The sequence below is a fragment of the Petaurus breviceps genome, unplaced genomic scaffold (genome assembly GCF_028583685.1).
Source record: "Petaurus breviceps papuanus isolate PSGF00001 unplaced genomic scaffold, PetGlider_PUasm1.0 76, whole genome shotgun sequence".
Classification (NCBI taxonomy): domain Eukaryota; kingdom Metazoa; phylum Chordata; class Mammalia; order Diprotodontia; family Petauridae; genus Petaurus; species Petaurus breviceps.
In genome coordinates this window covers 9,405,846-9,426,156 of record NW_027186473.1, presented here as the reverse complement: position 1 = coordinate 9,426,156, position 20,311 = coordinate 9,405,846, and the positions used below count along the sequence as shown (strand labels likewise).

General features: G+C 35.9%; 1 protein-coding gene across 5 annotated transcripts in view; it reads right to left on the bottom strand.

Moving 5' to 3' along the window:
- DCUN1D4 (defective in cullin neddylation 1 domain containing 4) overlaps positions 1 to 20,311 on the bottom strand; it is a 108,454-nt gene that overhangs the window by 36,256 nt on the left and 51,887 nt on the right. For all 5 annotated transcript variants that reach the window (XM_069105213.1, XM_069105215.1, XM_069105216.1 and 2 more), the window contains 2 exons: positions 19,509 to 19,600; positions 13,873 to 13,943 (listed from right to left, as the gene is read on the bottom strand). In XM_069105213.1, the coding sequence (XP_068961314.1) occupies positions 13,873 to 13,943; positions 19,509 to 19,600 (163 nt within the window). The remainder of the gene's footprint in view (positions 1 to 13,872; positions 13,944 to 19,508; positions 19,601 to 20,311) is intronic.

The following is a 20,311-nucleotide window of genomic DNA, read 5'->3' as shown; positions in this document are numbered from 1 at the left end:
GCAAAGGTGAACACAAACCGAGAAGGAAAAAAGTGGAACTTCAAAGGAAGAAGACTTTCAAGTTTATCTGATAAGAAGATCAGAGCTCAGTATGAACTTTGAAATTCAAACACAAGTGAACTGATAAGTAAGTAAACTGATATGAGTGCCTGGAAGGTCCTGAATGATGTTGTAATGCCAAGATGATAACAAAGAGGTATCCCTTAAGAAATATGTCTTCAAAGAATTGAGGGGGTTAGATAAGAAAAAATGAGGTCTTGGTGTTAGCTTGCTTCTCTTCTGAGGAAAGCGAAGGTAGAATAAAAGAAATAACTAGTGTCTCAAGGAGTGAGAGTATAAAAATATGGAGGAAGAGAAACTGGAATCAGATGAGACTCATTCCTATCCCAAAAAGACAAAGGAGTATTGAAAACCACACATGCACACACAGAAAATATATCCAACTCAACAAAGTAAACTAAAAGGGAGGATAATACCAGGGAGGAAATAGTTCCATGCAAAATAAACTTCCTGATTCTGAAGGGGACGTTGGGGAAACAAAAAACAAAAAAACCCTAGAATCTAAGGAAGTATCCATCAATTGGGGATTGGCTGAATAAATTTTGGTATATTATTGCAATATAAAAACTGGCAAGAGATGACTGCAAAGAATCTTGTATGAACTGATGTAGTATGAAATGAAGAGAACCACAACAATTTCTAATAAGTACAATAAAACTGTAAAGAAAAACAACTCTGAAAAATTTAATAACAACAATCAATGCAATAACTAACCACGTCTCCAGAAGACCATGAGGAGTCAGGTTACTCCCCTCCTAAGAGGTGATGGACTCAAGGTACAGAGGGAGCCATGTATTTTTGGACATGGTCAATGTGTGGATTCTTTTTACTTGACTACGTCTATCTGTTACAAGGTTGTTTTTGTTTTCTTTCAGTTTTTTAACTGGGAATGGAGTCAGCTATATCGATATTTAAAAAAAGGAGAGCTACTGAAAAAAACTTTTTAGGGCACAGAAAAGTGAAGTAAATTCAGACAGGTCAGACAAGAGAACAGTTTTGAAAGTAACATGTGGAATTTTACAATATACATTTTTATTTTATTTTTTTAAAGCAATTGGGGTTAAGTAACTTGCCGAAGGTTGCACAGCCAGTTATTTTGTGTGGTTGTTAAGTATCTGAGGCTGGAACCGATCCCGGGTCCTCCCGACTTCGGGGCCAGCATTCTTACTCATTGTGCCACCTAGCTACCCCCTACAATACATATTTTTAAAAGCAGTACAAAATGGAGGTTCACAGTTTCATTCTTCTGTATACATATGGAAATAATTTTTTTGTGTGTTTGGTCTAAAATAAATAAATAAACCTGTCCTTACTAACCACAGAAGCATTACCAGACACATTAAACACAAGCATTTCAAAAGTCGTGTTTTGGGCATCTAGGAAAGAATACAGATAATTCCCAATTTATGAACAAGTTATATTCCATAGTTCATTTGTAAGTTGGCTATCTAGAACTCAGTATATTTTGCCTTGAAGACAACATTAAAAATAATGGCTGGGTTCCAAGATAACCAACAAAAAAGCTTAATTCCCCCCCCCCCCAATAACATAACTGATAATAGTAACCCTGAAGTGGTAGAGAGTTCAGTATGAGTTTGGGCAATAGACATAAGTGTGGATAACAGGATATCTCAACTTAAAGCATCAATGAAGCATGATTTTCAGTGCACAGATGTGGGGGGAAATGGTATGGAGATAAATGGCCTGTGCAAACTCTGGTGGTGAGTGAATAGTCTGTATCAGGCCTGTGAGGTTCTTGAAACAAAGAGAAGACAATATGGAACGAAACCAAAACAACAATGGTGGGAGAAAAATTCCACTGGCAGGGAAAAAAGATAGAGAGAAACAGATAAATAATTTATAAAATGGGTTAGAAATAGACTTATTTGTAAATACACATAAACAAACTATCACATTTTCTCAAATCATTTTCTCACTCCTCACTCTCCTTCAATAGTTGATCTTCCAACTCCTACAAACCAAGTGTGGATAGCTCAAATAGCCCAGTCATTGGCTCTTTTCTTTCTCTACTCTCTCCCCTAGGCAATCTCATTCACTACTGCAGCTTCACAGAGTAATGGATTGGGTGTTGGACTCGGATTCAGAAAGACTTAGATTCAAATCCTACCATCTACACTTATATAAAAGCATGTACAAATCACTGAGCCACTTAGCCTCACAAGTTCTCTTCCGTAAAATAGAGAAAATACCCACTATATCTTCCTCATGGGAACTGGTAAAAGGAGCCAACAGAAATAGTGTATATATAGCACTTTGCAAACCTTAAACATTTAAACCTACTCTTGTTTTTAGTGTGACCTCAAAACCCTCTACCACTCAGTTCTTTCCCAGGCCATCCGCTCTGCTCCGATATACATTCCACTCTTTCTAACCTTGACCTCCTGGGTGAACCACTTTAAATCCACACTGTCCTCTACTCTCAAGTCCCTTTCTCCCTTGTCCTATTACCATTCATGCTTTCATAAATGCTAACCTAGGGATTACTCTTACTACTTCTGCCCCTGAGCAGAACTGGGAGAAATCTCACACCCTATACTGTCTGGGTCCACTACAAATTTATACTATCTCATCTCAACTGTGCCATCACTGCAACAAAATAATCAACTCTCTTACTTCTTCCTTACCTCCCACTCCCCACAGCAGCGATCTCTCAATCTCTCGTCTCTCCTTAAACCTCTTTTAGCAATCCCTCTCCCTGTGCTCTTAGTGGTAGATACTGACTCAGGCTTTACCAAGAAAATCAAAGCCTTTCACCACCTCCTCTCTCAAACCCTTAACATCATAACTCAGTATCTCCTCCTTTAGTATACTCTAGTATCTAATGAAAAGGTGGTACTTCTCCCCAGTCATTCCCATTCCATATGTACTTACCGTGTTTCCCCGATAATAAGACACTGTCTTATTAATTTTTTTGGACAGAAAAACACCAGAGGGCTTATTTTCAGGGGAGGGCTTATTTTAATGAACATTGACAGCAATTTTAATAAACAGATAAATGTGAACAAAAAAATGTACCTTTATTCAATAAGCAAATCTACAGTAGCAATCTCAATAGGGCTTATTTTCGGGGGAGGGCTTATTTTAGAGGAATCTTACACAGTAAAGGGAGGGCTTATTTTCGGGATAGGTCTTATTATCAGGGAAACACGGTACTCCTATCCCCTTCCCTCTTTTCCAGAAAACCAGCTCCCTTCCATCATTTCCCTCTCCACTCTCTCTCTAATTCGATCTTTGCCCTCTCTACTAGTTTGTATCCTGGTGTCTACAAGCTTCTGCCCTCTAATTTCTCTTACTTAGTCACCTCGTTATTTTCTAAACTTTTATTCATCATCTCAGGTCTATATGTTAGCCCTACACTGACTCCTAAGCTGGCCAATCCCATAATACCAATGGCCTACTCAATATTCTTAACTAATAGCCTCTAAACATCTCAAATGCAATATATCCAAAACAGAATTCATTATCTTACTCCCAAAACCCACATTTCTTTTGAACTTCCCTATTACTGACAAGAGAATCAGCAAGGCACACAATGTCATCCTCAAATCCTAACTAATGCCATACTACTTATCCACACCTTATACCACTTATTCAATCAGTTGCCAAATCCTATTATTTCTATCTCTACAAAACTCTTGAATTATCCCCTTCTCTCCACCCAGAGCAGGCCCTTGCCTTGACTACTGCAATAATTTCTTATTTGTTTCCCCTGTGTCTCTAAGGCATATGTCTGACCATGAGAGCAAATCATACTTCTCACACTTTTCACTCAATGGACTCCAGGGGCTCCCCATTACCTCTACAACCAAATGTAACAAGCTCCTCTGTAGCATTAAAGTTCTTCTCAACCTGGTCTCATCCTATCTTTCTAGATTTTTTATACATTACCCCCCTCCTATAGTCCAGTCACACTGCCTATGGGGATGCAGCATGTATCAACAGGTATCAAAATCATCAACATATCAAAGCATCCAAAACATTCATACAGATTCACTGAAAGAAATAAAGAACTTAAATGCCTGGAGGAATCATCAGTGCTTATTGCTACATTATGCCAATATTATAAAAATGACAATATACCAAAGTTAATTTACATTTTAAATCCTCTACCAAAAAATAAAAATAATTCTAATATGTCAAAGGAAACAATGAAAAAGAGTAGGAATGATGAACAGCACTTTCAGACCTCAAACTACATTATGAAGCAGAACCATTTGGTATCAGTTAAAAATAAAGAAGTAAATCAATGGAACAGATTAGATTAAGAAGAATGAGAAATAACAGAACTCAATAACCCAGTGTTCAATACACTCTAGCTGCTTTCCAAAATAATTATACTAATTCACAGTTCTACCAAAAATGCACTAGTGTGCCTATCTTCCCACAATCTTTCCAACATTGATTATTGATGATTATTTGTCATCTTTGTTGTTATAATAAACAGAAAGAAGCATGAAAAGGCTTACATGAACTGACATAGGCAAGCAAAACCTAGAAAACAATCTACACAATGATTATAATTATGTGATTAGAAAGAACCACAAAACAATCAGAAGCAAATGTAAATGCTGCAAAATTATAAAGAACAAAGATAGTTCTAAAGAAGTATAAAAACACAACTCTCCCCCAACCAACTCTTGAAATATATGGTGGCAGTTTCATGAGTGTAGAACATAAAAATATTTTTCATCTACAGGGGAGCAGTGCTTCATTCAGGCCCCAGAAGTAACCACATCCCTAGCAGTACATGTCCTAGGCCAGGAGTTGGAGTGGTAAGGGGGAATAACGCTTGTGCTGGAGATGACAAAATAAAATGACTAATGTGGAGTTGATACCCAAGATAAGGAAAAAGTAAGAAAGCACTTAGTTGCCCTTTATAGATTTAAATTACCTAACCCACATGACTTACGCTCTCAGGTACTGAAGGAATTCATAGATATGATTAATGAGTCAATGTTAGTGACATCTGAAAGATCACAGCAAGCAGAAGAGATACTAGAAGACTGTAGAAGGGCAAATACTGTCCTGGCTTTTAAAAAAGGGAAAGACCAAACCAAAGAATATTAAGCTTGACTTGAGTCCCCAGAAAACTCTAGAACTTGTCATTAAAAAAATATTTAGTTAACATTTATGGAAACAGTGATTACAAGAGTCACCACAGCTTCATCAAGATAGACTATATCAGACTATCTTTATTTCCCTTTTCACAAGATTTTTAAACTAGTAAATCAGAGAAATATTATGGATAATTTACCTAGATTTTAGCAAAGCTTATGATAAAGTTATCTCTTACTATGTTTATGGAGAAATATGAATTAGACAATAAGGTAATTAGGTTGATATCAACCAGCTGGATATCTGACCTAGGAGTAAGTAGTTTGCTTTTTTTTAAAGCAATTGGGGTTAAGTAACTTGCTCAAGGTTACACAGCCAGTTCTGGGTGTTGTGCTAAGTATCAGAGCCCGGATTCGATCCCAGGTCATTCCGACTCTGGGGCCGGTGCTCTCTTACTCACTGTACCACCTGGCCACCTCTGGAGTAAGTAGCTTTAAGGGTTCAATATGAGCATGGTAGAAGTTCTCTAGGAAGTAGTATCCCAGGGATCTGTTTGTCTCTGGGTAGTTTAACATTTTTATCAATGACTTGGAAAAGGCATAGATATTATACACTCATCAAATTTGCAGATAACACAAAGTTGAGAGAGACAGCTGACACACTAAAAGGCAGTCAAAATACTTGACAATGTAACATATTGGGCTGAATCTAAAAATAAAATTCACTAGGAATAAATGTAAAGTCTTGTTCTTGGTACAAAAAATAAGCTTCAAAAGTGTTAAGGTGGAGGAAGCATGATTAGAAAGCAGCTGTTCTGAAAAAAATCTGGGAGTATTAATGGCATGTAAATGAGTTGCAGTGTTATGTGGTGGCCAAAAAAGCTGATATGATCTTGAACTACAAAAAGAGGATGCTAGGTTTCAGAATTAGGAAGGTTATAGCTCAACTCAGTAATGGCCTTGAATCCTATGAAAATCAGCTGAAAGAACTGAGGATGTTTACTCAGAATCAAGAGGCAGAGTCAAGATGGTGGAGTAAAGGCAGGGACTTGCCAGAGCTCTCTCCCAAACATCTTTAAAATTGACTCTAAACAAATTCTAGAGCAACAGAACCCACAAAAAGACAGAATGAAACAAATTTCTGGAAGTTCAACAGGAAAGGTCTAGTGCACTGGTTTGAGAGAGAAGCACAGTCCAGAGCAGACCATGCCAGCACAGACCAGGCCCCAGCAAATCCAGAGCAGGCCTCAGGGAACTGGATCACTGGCAGCAGTGGCAATTGCCAAACTTCTCAACCCAGAAATGTCAAAGACAACTTAGGTCAGCAGGAAAGGTCTGTCAGATCTGGGTGAGAGAGGAGCAAAATCCAGCCCTGGCCCCAGAAAACCATGAGAAGGTCTTGGGAATGACTGAATCAGAGATGGTGGCAGCCCAGCAACAGCAAGAGCAGCTGCTTCCGGAGCTCTTGGCCCACAGAAAGTAAGGTGATCGAACAAATGGTCAGAAGGAGATTACAGGGATCTCTTTGCTGGTACTGAGGCAGGATTCTGTGGCTTTGCCCATACTCCGATCTGGGTTGCAGTCCTGGGGCAAGGAAGAGCACTTGCAGAGCAGAGCTTGTGGCATGGAGGAGAGAGGGAACCCTCCTCACAGTTCCAGGACAGAAAAGAGTGCTTGTGGTCACTCACAGACCAGAGCACAAGCCAGGAGAGGAGTAAACACCTCTCCTTAGATAACACCACCTTGGAAGAACTAAAAACTTAGAAGTCCCTAGAAGTATTTCTGAAAAGAGCTAAACAAAACCTTGGGACAGTACACCCTCCACACTGGAAGCAAAGCCCTACCTTAACAAAGAGTTAAAAAGTCAAGTAACAGGCTGGGAAATGACAAAAAAATGGAAAAAAATCTCAATAGCAACTTATTTTGGTGACAAGAAAGATCAAAACATATACTCAAAAGACAGTAAAGCCAAAGTTCCTACATCCAAAGCCTACAAGAAAAAGATGAATTGGTCTCAGGCCATGGAAGAACTCAAAAGGGATTTTGAAAATCAAGTTAAGAGAGGCAGAGGAAAAACTGGGAAGATAAATGAGAATGATGAAAGAAAATCAACAGCTTGCTAAAAGAGACCCAAAAAATTGCTGAAGGAAATAACACCTTAAAAAACAGACTAGACCAAATGGCAAAAGAAGTCCAAAAAACCAATGAGAAGAATGCCTTAAAAAGCAGAACTGGCCGAATGGCAAAGGAAGCCCAAAAGCTCACTGAAGAAAATAATTCTTTAAAAATTAGAATGGAACAAATGGAAGCTATTTATGAGAAATCAAAAAATTACAAAACAAAACTGAAAGAAAGAAAAAATAGAAGGAAATGCAAAATATCTCAATGGAAAAATAACTGTCCTAGAAAAAAGATCCAGGAGAGATGATTTAAAAGTTATTGGACTACCTGAAAGCCATGATCAAAATAGAGCCTAGACGTCATCTTTCAACAAATTATCAAAGAAAACTCCCCTGATATTCTAGAATCAGAGGGGAAAATGGAAATGGAAAGAATCCACTTATCACCTCCTGAAAGAGGCCCCCCCCCAAAAAAAAAACTCCTAGGAATATTATAGGCAAATTGCAGAGTTCCCAGGTCAAGGAGAAAATATTGCAAGCAGCCAGAAATAAACAATTTAAGTATTGTGGAAACACAATCAGGATAACACAAGATTCAGCTGCTTTTTTTTACCTTAAGGGATCAGAGGGCTTGGAATATGATATTCCAGAGGTCTAAGGTTAAAACAAAGAAACATCTACCCAGAAAAACTGAGTGTAATCAATGATGGGGGAAACTGACATTCAATGATGCAGAGGAATTTAATGCATTCTTGAGAAATGACCAGAGATAAATAGACAACTTGACTTTCAAATACAAGACTCAAAAGAAGCATGAAAAAGTAAACAGGAAAAAGAAATCATAAGGGACTTATTAAAATTGAACTGTTTACATTCCTACATGGAAAGATGATATTTGTATAACTCATGAGGGAGGTTGGAGGGAATATATATATATATATATAGAGAGAGAGAGAGAGAGAGACAGACAGACAGACAGACAGACAGAGAGACAGAGACAGAGAGACAGAGAGAGACAGAGAGACAGAGAGAGACAGAGAGACAGAGAGAGAGAGACAGAGAGACAGAGGGTACAGGGTGAGTTGAATATGAATCTAAAAATAAAATTAAGAGGTGAGAGAGTAATGTACTGGAGAAGGAGAAAGGGACAGGTAGAATGGGGGTAAACTATCTCACATAAAAGAGGCAAGAAAATGCTTTAAAAGTGGAGGAGGAGAGGGAGGTGAAAGGGAATGAGTGAATCCTTACTCTCATCGGAATTGGTTCAAGGAGGGAATAGCATTACACACTCAATTGGGTATGGTAATATATCTTACCCTACAGTAAAGTAGGGGAGAAAGGGATAAAAGGAGGGGGTAATCAGAAGCAAACACTTTTGAGGAGGGACAGGGAGAAGGAAAAAATAGAATAAGTGGGGGGGGAGGGGCAGGACAGGAAAATATAGTCTTTCAACAACGTGACTATTAATGGAAGTGCTTTGCATGACTACACATGTATAACTTACATGGTTCTGCTTGCCTTCTCAATGAGGAGGGGCAGGGAAGGAGGAAGGATGAGAATTTAGAACTTAAAGTTTTAAAAAACAAATGTTAAAAATTGTTTTTACATGTAACAAGGAAGTAAGATACATAAGCAATGGCATATAGAAATGTAGCTTACCCTACATGAAAACAGAAAGGGAAGAAGATAATAGAAAAGGGAGGATAGAAAGGGGGGCAGATTGGGAGAAGTGGTAATCAGAAGCAAAACACTTTTGAGGAGGGACAGGGTAAAAGGAAAGAGAAAACAGAATACAGAGGGGTAAGAGGAATAGGATGGAAAGAAATACAGTTAGCAATAGTAACTGTAAAAAAAATGAAGCAAGTTTCACTAACATATAGAGAACTGTGTCAAGTTTACAAAAATAAGAGCCATTCCCCAATTAATAAATGATCAAAAGATATAATTGGTTTTCAGATGAAATAATTAAAACTATCTGTAGTCATATGAAAAAATATTCTAAATCACTACTGACTAGAGAAATACAAGTTAAAAAAATTCTGAGGTACTATCTTATATCTATTAGATTAGATAATAGGACAGAAAAGTAAATGACAAATGTTGGAGGGGATGTGGGAAAAATGAGACATTAATGCACTACACTGTTGGAGTTGTGAATTGATTAAGTCATTCTATCGATCAATCTGGAACTATGCCCAAAGGGCTATAAAGCCATGCATTCCCCTTGACAGAGAAATACCCCTACTAGATCTGTATCCCCAAAGAGATAAAAAACAAAAAGGAAAAAGACCTATATGTACGAAAATATTTATAGCAGCTCTTTTCTGGGGGCAAAGAATTAGAAATTGAGGGGATGCACATCAATTGTGGAATGGCTGAATAAGTTATGGTATGTAATTGTGATGAAATACTATTATACTATAAGAAATTATGAGCAGAATGCTCTCAGAAAAACCTAGAAAGACTTACATGGGTTAATGCAATACTGAGGGATGATCAGTTGTGAATGACTTAGCTATTTTCTACAATACAATGATTCACGACAACTCTGAAGGACTTAGGATAAAAAATGCTATCCATCCCCAGAGGAAGAACTGATGATGTCTGAATATCGATTGAAGCAATATTTGGTTTTTTTTCACTTTCTTATTTTTATTGAGGGTTTTTTTTGTTTATGTTTTCTTTCACAACATGACTACACATATATAACCCATATGGAATTGCTTGCCTTCTCAATGAGTGGGTGATGGAAAGGAAGGAAGGGAGATAATTTGGAACTCAAAGTTTTAAAGACAAATTTTTAAAACTGTTTTTATATGTAACTGAGGAAAAATTAAATGGTAAATAAATGCAAAAAAAGACAAAAGAAAATAAGACTCAGAGAAGACATAATAAATTAATGTCAAATATTTAAAGAACTGTCACATGGAGCAAGTACTGGATTTGTTCTCCTTAGCCTCAAAGGGCAGAACCAAAAACAAGTTACAAAGATGCCAATTTAGGCTTAATGTCAAAAACTACCTAACATAGTTACAGCTGTTCAAAAGTGGAATGGGGAAGTTGAAAGAGGTTTTGGTGTGTTCCCTCTCCATCCTCAAAGAGATCTTAAAAGAGAAGCTGGAAGGGACCTCAACTCTTAAAAATTCTGGAACTATGACAGTACATATTTGTACACTGTAGTGTTATATACAATGCATACTATATACACTGCCAAACAAGATTTCTGTGTTAGATGTTTTTGTTTAATTCTTTTTCTTTCCCATAAGAGAGGATTTTAAAGGAAAAGGGAATGGCTGTGCCGTAAAAACAAATGGCATCAATAAAATGCAGTTGTTGCTGGAAGAACAGAATATTATTGGCAAAATAAAAAGCTTAGAATTGAAAAGCTTAATTAGACACAGTAAATACTGATTTCAAGAAGAATTTTTTGGGAGGGGAATAATACAGTTACCCTTAATTTAACTAAATTTGTACCTAATTTTCTAAGTGCCAGGATTCACAAGGCTTGAGGAAATCTGGCTGTCATATTTTCCAAAATAGAAAGGACCTGAAACCAAGAACTGAGAAGATGCTAAGAGGGTAGGAAACTGAAAAGTGGGCTGGCATTTCCACCCTAAAAAAGTATTAAAGAGATACAAATATAAAAAACAAAACACACATACATCTATTTTTTTTTTCTATCACAAAGAGGTGGAGAAAAATTCAGACAGAATGTACTTGAGATCATTTAATCCACTCACTTGATTTACAGATGAGAAATTGAAGTAACACAAAAGAGAAGTAACCTAGGTGTTCAGAGAAGCAACATGATAAAAAGGAAGGAGAAGCATATTTGTTGTCTTAAGACCTGCCTTCAAATCCTAGCCCTCCAAAGGGCACTGTCTTGAATACAGGTGACTGGTAAATGGTTTAGCTTGGGGGCCGGGGAGGTGGGGATTGATGGGGTTTGGTTTTGTTGGGGTTTTTTTCCATTGTTTAATAGTACTTTCATTTGAACATAAGGTAAAATATTTAGATCAAGAAAAAATGTTCCAACTTCTCAAAAAGTTGCTGTTGAAAATAAAATAGCAATGAATATGAAATTATCTCCTACTGAGATGCCTAAATCCTTAAGGTCTTCTGAATTTTATATCTAGGAGAAACAGACTTTTGGATTAAATTTAAATGGACATATGGTGGTGTTCTTGAAACTATCTTGTTCAAAGTTTTGAAGATGGTTATCAAAAGTCCTAGACTAGTTCTTATGTTGTTGAAAAACCAGTCCTGAAATTAAACAGGAGTGTACAGAACACAGAAATTAACTTACTCTTATTATCATTTTTTAAACACCTAATCTAGTTGCCACATCCAGTTCCATAAGCTATGGAATAATGAAATATTCAATAAGATATTAAATAGGAGTCAGTGAATGATACTTTTAAAATGTGTTTTAACTTGAATATCATACAGACCACAAGACAAGTAGTGTTAGATGCAAACCAAGCTAAAACTTGAAAAATTTGGTCATGACAGATTATCTTCAAGAAATTTAACTAATGCTATTAATTTTTGGTCACTGCTAAGTGACAAAGAGTACAATAGATTTAAAGCACAAGAACAAGATAAATATAGCAAGGATAATAACAGAAAGAGCACTGGATATGGAGTCAGAAGACCTGGGCTAAAAATCTACTTCTGCTATTTAAGTACTTATGCGATCTAATTCAAATCGTCACCTCACTGGGCCTCCGTTTCTTCATCTATAAAATGAGAAGTATGGGGGGGCAGAGCCAAGATGGAAAACTCCCTGCGCTCCCCCCATAACCACCTCAAATACCTATAAAATATGACTCTAAACAAATTTTAGGGCTGCAGAACCCACAAAATGACAGAGGGAAACAAATCTCCCATTGAAGGCAGCCCAGCAGGCTGGCAGGAAGGATCCAGAGCAGCACGCTGAGAGCTGAGCCGAGCCCTGTGTGAGTCCTAGGAGGTTGAAAGAATCTACTCATTACCTCCTGAAAAAAGATCCTAAAAAGAAAACTCCTAGGAATATTATAGCCAGGTTCTGGAATTCCCAGATTAAGGAGAAAATATTACAAGCAGCCAAGAAGAAACAATCTGAATATCGTAGAAACAAAAAGTTGAATAGAAAATTTGACATTCAGATACAAGAAGCAAGAGAAGCATGAGAAGGTAAACAGGAGAGAAGAAATCATAAGGAACTTATCAAAGTTGAACTATTTACATTCCTACATGGAAAAATGATAATTGTAACTGATGAAACTTTTCTCAGTATGAAAATAGTTGAAGGGAGCATAAATGTATACATACATATATATTTCTATATAGGAGGGTATATGGGTATATGAATACATATGTGAGTGTGTGTGTACATATGTGTACAGGTATACATAGAGGGCACAGGACCAATTGAATAGGAAGGGATGATACTTAAAAGGTGAAATTAAGAGGTGAGAGAGGAATATAATGAGAGGAGATGGGAAGAGACAGAATGGGGTAAATTATCTCATATAGAAGAGGCAAGGGAAAACTGTTAGAATGGAAGGGAAGAACAGGAAGGCAAAAGGGAATGAGTCAACCTTATTCTCATTGAATTTGGCTTAGGAAGGGAATGACATATACACTAAATAGGGTATCTCATCCTACAGAAGAATAGGGAAAAGGGGATGAGAGGGGGGATGATGGAGGGGAGGGCAGGTTGTGGGGGAGGGAAATTGGAAGCACACACTTTTGAACAGGGACAGGGTCAAAGTAGAGAATAGAACAAGTGGGGGGTGGGATAGGATGGAGGGAAATATAGTCAGTCTTTCACAATATATCCACTATGGAAATGTTTTACGTAGCTACACATGTACAACCTATACTGAATTGCCTATCTTCCCAGTAAGGGTGGGTGATGAGGGAGGAAGGGAAAGAATCTGGAATTCAAAATTTTAAAATCAAATGCTTAAAAAAATATGTGTGTGTGTGTGTGTGTGTGTGTGTGTGTATAATTTTTTAAAAATGAGAAGTTGGTACTAGGTTAACAGTTAATGTCTCATTTTCCGGGTCAAAATGCAAGACAAGCAGGGTGTTTTTTCCAATACTATGGGCAATTCAAAATTCCATTGGCTCATTTAGATTCACCAAGCAAAAAATTAAAAAACCACCAAGCCTTACAACCTATATATATACTTTATGTATGCCTACAAAGGAATTCCTACTATGCTAAAACTGAATTAAGACAGAAGAGAGTTTATAAGAGGGAAGTCCTTTACTGGAATTCAAGGGGGAAAAAGTATAGATTAAGAATACAAAACAATGTGATATGAAATCAAACAAGAATGACATAGCTATTTCTATTTGAAATGCCAATGTCCAAAATTTCAGCCAATGTCTAAAGTTTCAAGGGTTATCAGTTTTAAAATTAATCACAAATAAAAAAGATTAAGAATCCCTAAAGAAGCATGAACATTTAAAGCATGAATGAAAAGCCTTTCCTACTCTAGGCCCCTCCAGATTTTCTAGGAGTCTCTCAACTGTAGATTCCAAGAATTATCACACACGTTAAATGACAGAAATCAGATTGTTCACTATTAAAGCTTTCATAAATATTTGAAAAAGCTTCTACTTACATTTTCTGGTTCTACTCCAATGTCTTCACAAAATTTCTCCATGCCTTCAGGACCTACAACATCATCAGTCCCTGTAATAAAAAGGAATTTTACATTAACCTTTAAATTAAATTCAACCATGTGTATTTGCTTATTTCTTTAAAGTCTCATATTACAAAGATGTACAAGAAAATGTACAAGAAAATTTCACATTTCTTAAAATATAAATTGTTTCTAGCAGTAGTAATGAATCAATTTTCACAGTATAAACAGAGAGAAATATTCTAGAATTTATACTATACTATCTTCAAGGCCCAGGTTTCTTCCTAAATGTTTAAAGACAATTTACCACAATGTTCTTCAGATACTGAACATAAGGCACATGTAAAGCTGAGGCTGCCTAAATTCTATCTATAATTAACAGTACTTAATTTTAAAGCTACTTAAAAACCTAAAGCTCTAAATTGTCCTTCTTTTTGCATTAATTTTATATATAGCAGCATTTTTAAGGGTTCCATGGCACAGCTAGCAAAGAATATGGTCACATGGAGAATAAAAAGGCTGGCTTTCAAACATTCTTTTCTAACCATCAAAAGAATTACATGTTCATGAAGGGCTAAAATTAAAATCTTTTAGATCCATTACCTTTTATTGATGGGCTTAATAAAGTGACTTCAGTAATCATGAGATTAGTAAGATCTGATCATTGATAGAAGGGAGTTTAGCTAATAAAGAACATGTGATTATAAAAAAAAATTTCTTCCCACTTCCTACTTAAAGATACCTTTTTTTTGTGCTAGCTAACAGTACTGCACCAAAGAGAGCAGAAAGAGGCATAATATGGTCAAATGAAAGAAGTACTGGCCTAGGAGTTAGGAATTGAGGCACCTAACCTTAGCTCTGCCACCAACTGGCTGTGTCTACCTTGGGAAAGACATTATTTATCTCTTGGAGATCAATCTTTAAGATTTCTGAGCCATGGTGGGATTAGGTCATCTTAAAATAATCCAACAATAAATGGCCAAGTGACAAAAGCAATACTTTCAAACAACCAAAAGTAACATTCACTACAAGCAACCTAATGTAATTCATATAAAATTGTATGTCTAGACTATAGTAAAGCTATAAAGTCACAGAAATACTTGTTCATGACACTGATTTTGTCTATATTTAAGAAATGTAAAGTATACCACTAAAATTATATTTAGTGATTTTCTTTAGAATTTTCATTTGCTCTCCAAAACTATGATGTGACTATTTTTCCTTCAATTGCTGACATCTATGTGCATTAGTAGAATTAAACATATGTAAAATACTTTGCAAAACTTTTTAAAGCAATATAGAAATGCTATTATTATTAGTATTGCTAGTTGCCTCCTTTAAACAAAAAATATCATAAAGTATTGTTAAAAATTTTCAAAATACTAAGAAAATAAAAATATTCTGCATGCAAATTTTCCAGACAGCTGAAGCTTATTTCTTTAGGTCCTAAAGTTTAGGATAACAAAATCACTTCAATTTTTGTGAATAGGGCGAAATTTTCTTTTTAAATAGAACTAGAAAAATCTAACCTTATGTTTTCAATAAAGAGAAACTGAAATCACCTCCTCAGATTTTCATAATACTTTAAGTTTACAGTGTTTTTTTCCCCACTAAAATAATTCAAGGCATATATATATATGTGTGTGTGTAGTACAACTATCATCCCCATCTCAAAGATAAGAAAACTGAGGCTGAGCGAGAGTAAATTATGCAACCAGAGAAGTATTTTTGAAGTCTATGGCTCTTTTTAATATAGCACACTGAGACAGTAGAAAAACTCTGTTACTCAACTGCAAAACAATGAAAATATCAAAGTGTCTAGTAAACTAGGTAAAGGTATTTGTCCCATCCTAAATGGCTCCCTAACAGCTAAGCTTCTTCAGCTATCGTATCTGCTTTCTATATTTTTTATATCGTTTCCCTTACTATTAAGCATCACTTCCCATTCAATGTCAGTGTGACCACTAACAGCTCCCCTTCTCTTCTAATGTACTGCTTCTGTGTTATGGTCTTGCACAATTACCATATAACAGCATTTTAGAACTATATCTGAATGAAGGCTTCATGAGCTTTCCTATTAATATTAAGTACATAAGTTTTTGTGAAATTAATTATATTATGCTCCAAGTCCATGTCAAAATCCTATATCCCTACAAGGCCCTAAAGCCATCTCCAATAAGCTCCAACTAGACACTGCCTCTACCTCCACTCAACCCTCATGTTGCCTACTTTCTAATTCTCAACTAATAATATTCTGTTTTGTATTCTAGTTACTCGTGTCTATCCTTTATTTTCCCATACTAGACTATACGGTCTTTGATGGCAAGAAGTGTCTTATTTATCGCCTAGAGCAATGTCTGTCATGCACTCAACACAAGAGGCACTTTAAAATGCTTGTTCACAGAATATCAGAGTCCAAAAAGCATCTTCTATTTTAGCTGCTCAAAGGCCATCTTCCATCTAATTTCTTATTCTTGGCCAAGTTCTTTTTTGGATTTTTTTTTTTTTTTGGTGAGGCAATCAGAGTTAAGTGATTTCCCTACGGTCACATAACTAGTAAGTGCCAAATGCTGGAGGCCAGATTTGAACTCAGGTCCTCCGGACTCCAGCGATGGTACTCTATCCACTGTACCACCTACCTGCCCCCTTAGGCCATGTTCTGAAGGGGCTGAGTACTTTAAATAAATGAAGGGCCACTAAATAACAATCACAGGAAAGCTAGAAGCGCCTTAGAAATCATCTATTCCAATTAGCTTCATTTTATACATAAGGTTATAAAACTAGTTCTATTTATTCCAATTCTCTAAAACATATCTGTGAACACATTTGTAAAACAGGTTATGTACACATATTAGCTGACTAACTTTTGCTTGTGCATAATACTAGGCAAGAATTTTCTATCCTTTCTTTTAAAGGCACATTCAGCTAAGCTAAAAACCACCTGTTCAAAAGCTAGGTAATAAATAAAGTAAAAAAGGATGTCTTTTTTGCCCGCCTATAGCAGACATAATATGAAGTTAGCATTATTTTCCTCTTTTACCTGTCCTACTAAATTCCTAGCAAAAGTGAAAGAAATATAAGACAATAAAAATAAATTAAAAAGTGAAAGAAATACACAATACATACTATTACCGCAAAAGGAAAGAATTATCAAGGGAGGAATTTTCAGGTTAGCACATTTTATCCTTTATACAATCACTGATTAATTCACTTATCTCAAATAGTTAGCTTATAAAATGTCAAACTGCACAAGCTACAAAATTATTTCTACCAAAAGTAAACAATTTTAGTAATCAATTCAGTTATATCACTCTAAACTAGGCAGCACCAACTTGTTACTGGTAAAAAATTAAAATCCTAAATGCCAATTTCTTGATGATTTCAGAATCAATAAACCATAGGCACTGCTAATATACCGTAAAAGACAATGCATTTAGATTCAGAGGACTTGTGTTCAAATTTCAGGTCTGATCTTGGGTTTAAATTACTGAACTCTAGGTTTCAGTTTCTTCATCTGTAAAATTAAAGGGCTAAACTAGATGACCTCTAAATTAACTTCCAACTATAAATCTATGATCCTAGGATACTATGACTAAATCAAAGTCTTGGACCAATGGCAACTATCATTTATATAATGCTTTAAAGTTCACAGCACATTTCACACATCTTATCTTATTTGAGGCTTAAAGCAATCTTATGAAGTATATTGCAGGTATTAATACTTCCATTTTACAGATGAGGAAAAGTTGGGCTCAGAAGTTGAATGACTAGCCTATGGTCATACAGCTAATACTGTGTGTCCCCGATAATAAGACCTATCCCGAAAAAAAGCCCTCCCCTTACTGTGTAAGATTCCTCTAAAATAAGCCCTCCCCCGAAAATAAGCCTTATGTCTTATTATCGGGGAAACACAGTAAGTAGATAATAGCAGATGGGATTTGAACCCCAGTCTTTCTAACTCCAGTCTAGCATTCCATTCATTATACAATGAATGCTTCTTCAACAAATAAGAGAGGGGCGGCCAGGTGGCTCACCAAGTAAGAGCACCAGCCCCAGTGTCAGGATGAACTGGGGATTGAATCCGGGCTTAGATACTTAGCACCACACCCAGAAATAACTGGCTGTGTTACCTTAAGCAAGTTACTTAACCCCAATTGCTTTAAAAAAAACAAAAACAAAATAAGAGAACTCATCTTGAAGGAGAAAGTCAACCAACATTTCTAAAATTTATATACTTTCTCCACTTTTTAACACTAAACAAAAAATTGAAGATATTTCACTAAAAATTCTTCCCCCAAACCCACAACAAACAACAATTAAAACAAATAGTTCAAAGAGTTGGATAAGAAAGTAGTCAATTTCAAAATAACAACTAAAGAGGTTTAAAGGCTTTAAATTCAGTAAGGTTTTAATAAGAAATATTAGGTGGAATCTGATTACTCAACAAACCCCCTATAGAAAGCTAGAGTTTAACACAAGAATCTAAGTTAATTTTTGATTCCTCTGTCTCCCAGACATGACTGCAAAGAACCAATTTCCCAAAAGAGAAAAACAAAATAAAGTATATGAGTGAGATTTAAAATATTAAGTGCTTGCTACATGCTAAGCACTGTGCTCAGCATTGGGGATACAAAAAGAAAAAGTAAAACAGAACTTGTTCTCAGGAAGCTCCCCCTCTAATTGGGGGAAAAATATATAAGAAGAAAGTTCAGCTACAAGATGGAAGGACATACCCAGGGGGCCTTGAGTTATATTAGCAGGTCAGATGTCACTACCAAGAGTAACTTAATATTGTAATAAGAAGCAAGAGAATTAAATTTCACTGTTACCTTCCAAATTTAATAGGAGCCTAATGAGATAACATAAAATGGTTTTGGCTACTAAAAAATAAAAAGGGATAACAGTTTGATAAATACTTTGGTTTAGTATAGTATTTCATGCTAAAATTTGGGCAAAAGCAACAAACTTTTGTTACAATGTGCAAATATACCGTCTAACTAGACATATTTTACTGTTACTTTCCTACACTTATAAAGTTCAAAAATACATATTAAAAATTTGAAACAAAGAAACTTCTGTCAATGATATTTCAAAATACATAATTTTCTTTTTTATAAAAAAATAAAGAGTTGGGGCAGCGAGGTGCCGCAGTGAACAGAGCACCGGCCTTGGAGTCAGGAGGACATGAGTTCAAATTTGACCTCAGACACAACACAAAAAACTAGCTGTGTGACCCTGGGCAAGTCACTTATCCCCAATTGCCCCTCCAAAAAAAAAAAAAAACCCAAAAATAAAAGAGTATCATGATACTCCTTATGGCTCAAAGCTACAATATTTAACTTGATATAACTTAAGTCAAATAATCTTTGATATCTCCATTCAAAAGTAGAATTTCTAGTGGCCTAAAGTACTTCTCCCTAATATATTTTATCCTTTCATTTCCCTCCTAATACTTAAATTCTTAGGCTTGGCTGCCAGCTAAAAATAGAACATTTACTAATCTGTTAAAAATGTGCCTTAAGAACACACAAAAAATTGCAACCACTTATGATAATAAAATGTTTTTAAGGCACTGAAAGTGACTGGATTTCAATGAGTCGAAAAGGATCACCTACCTGCATATTCATAGAACCACTCTAAGCATCTCTTACTTGAAAATGTTTCTTCCTCAGTCTTTATTCTAGTTGAATCATATTTTCTATACATGCTAGAAATAAAAAAAAAACACAGATGTTATTGAAACTAAGAAACTGTACATCCTTGGAGAGGTAATAAAAAAGTGGTGGCTTTATCCAAGTTAACCATTTACTATTCATAAGCTTTTAAAAAGGACTGTGGAATGCCTTACCATTCATACCAACTACTAGTAGATAACCATCACATCTACTAGCCCCAGAATTAGATGATAAGACTTTTTATGGTAAATATCTGTTAGTCTGGTTAAGAAACAAACTGAGAAATGTACTGATAGTGTTGACTCTAGATATTTTTTCAAATTATCCATTAACATAATGTGAAATGTCCACTTTAAAAGTTGTTGGATGCAGAATAGTGACTAAAATAATAAAAACTTGGGGTGGCAAGGTGGCATAGTGAGTAAAGTGCTGGCCCCGGAGTCAGGAGGAGCCAAGTTAGGTTCCGGGATCATAACACCCACACACAAAAAAACTAGCCGTGTAAACTTGGGCAAGTTACTTAACCCCAATTGCCCTCCAAAAGGCAAATAATAATAATAAAAACTAACATTTATATGACACTTTATGGTTTGCAAAGCACTCAATATATATAATTCCATTTGAGCTTCACAACAACCTAGTGCATTAGGTGATATTATTACTACTATTATAATTTTACAGATGAGGAAACTAAGGCTTGACGAACTCATCGACTTGTACAGTATCACACAGACAGTGACTTA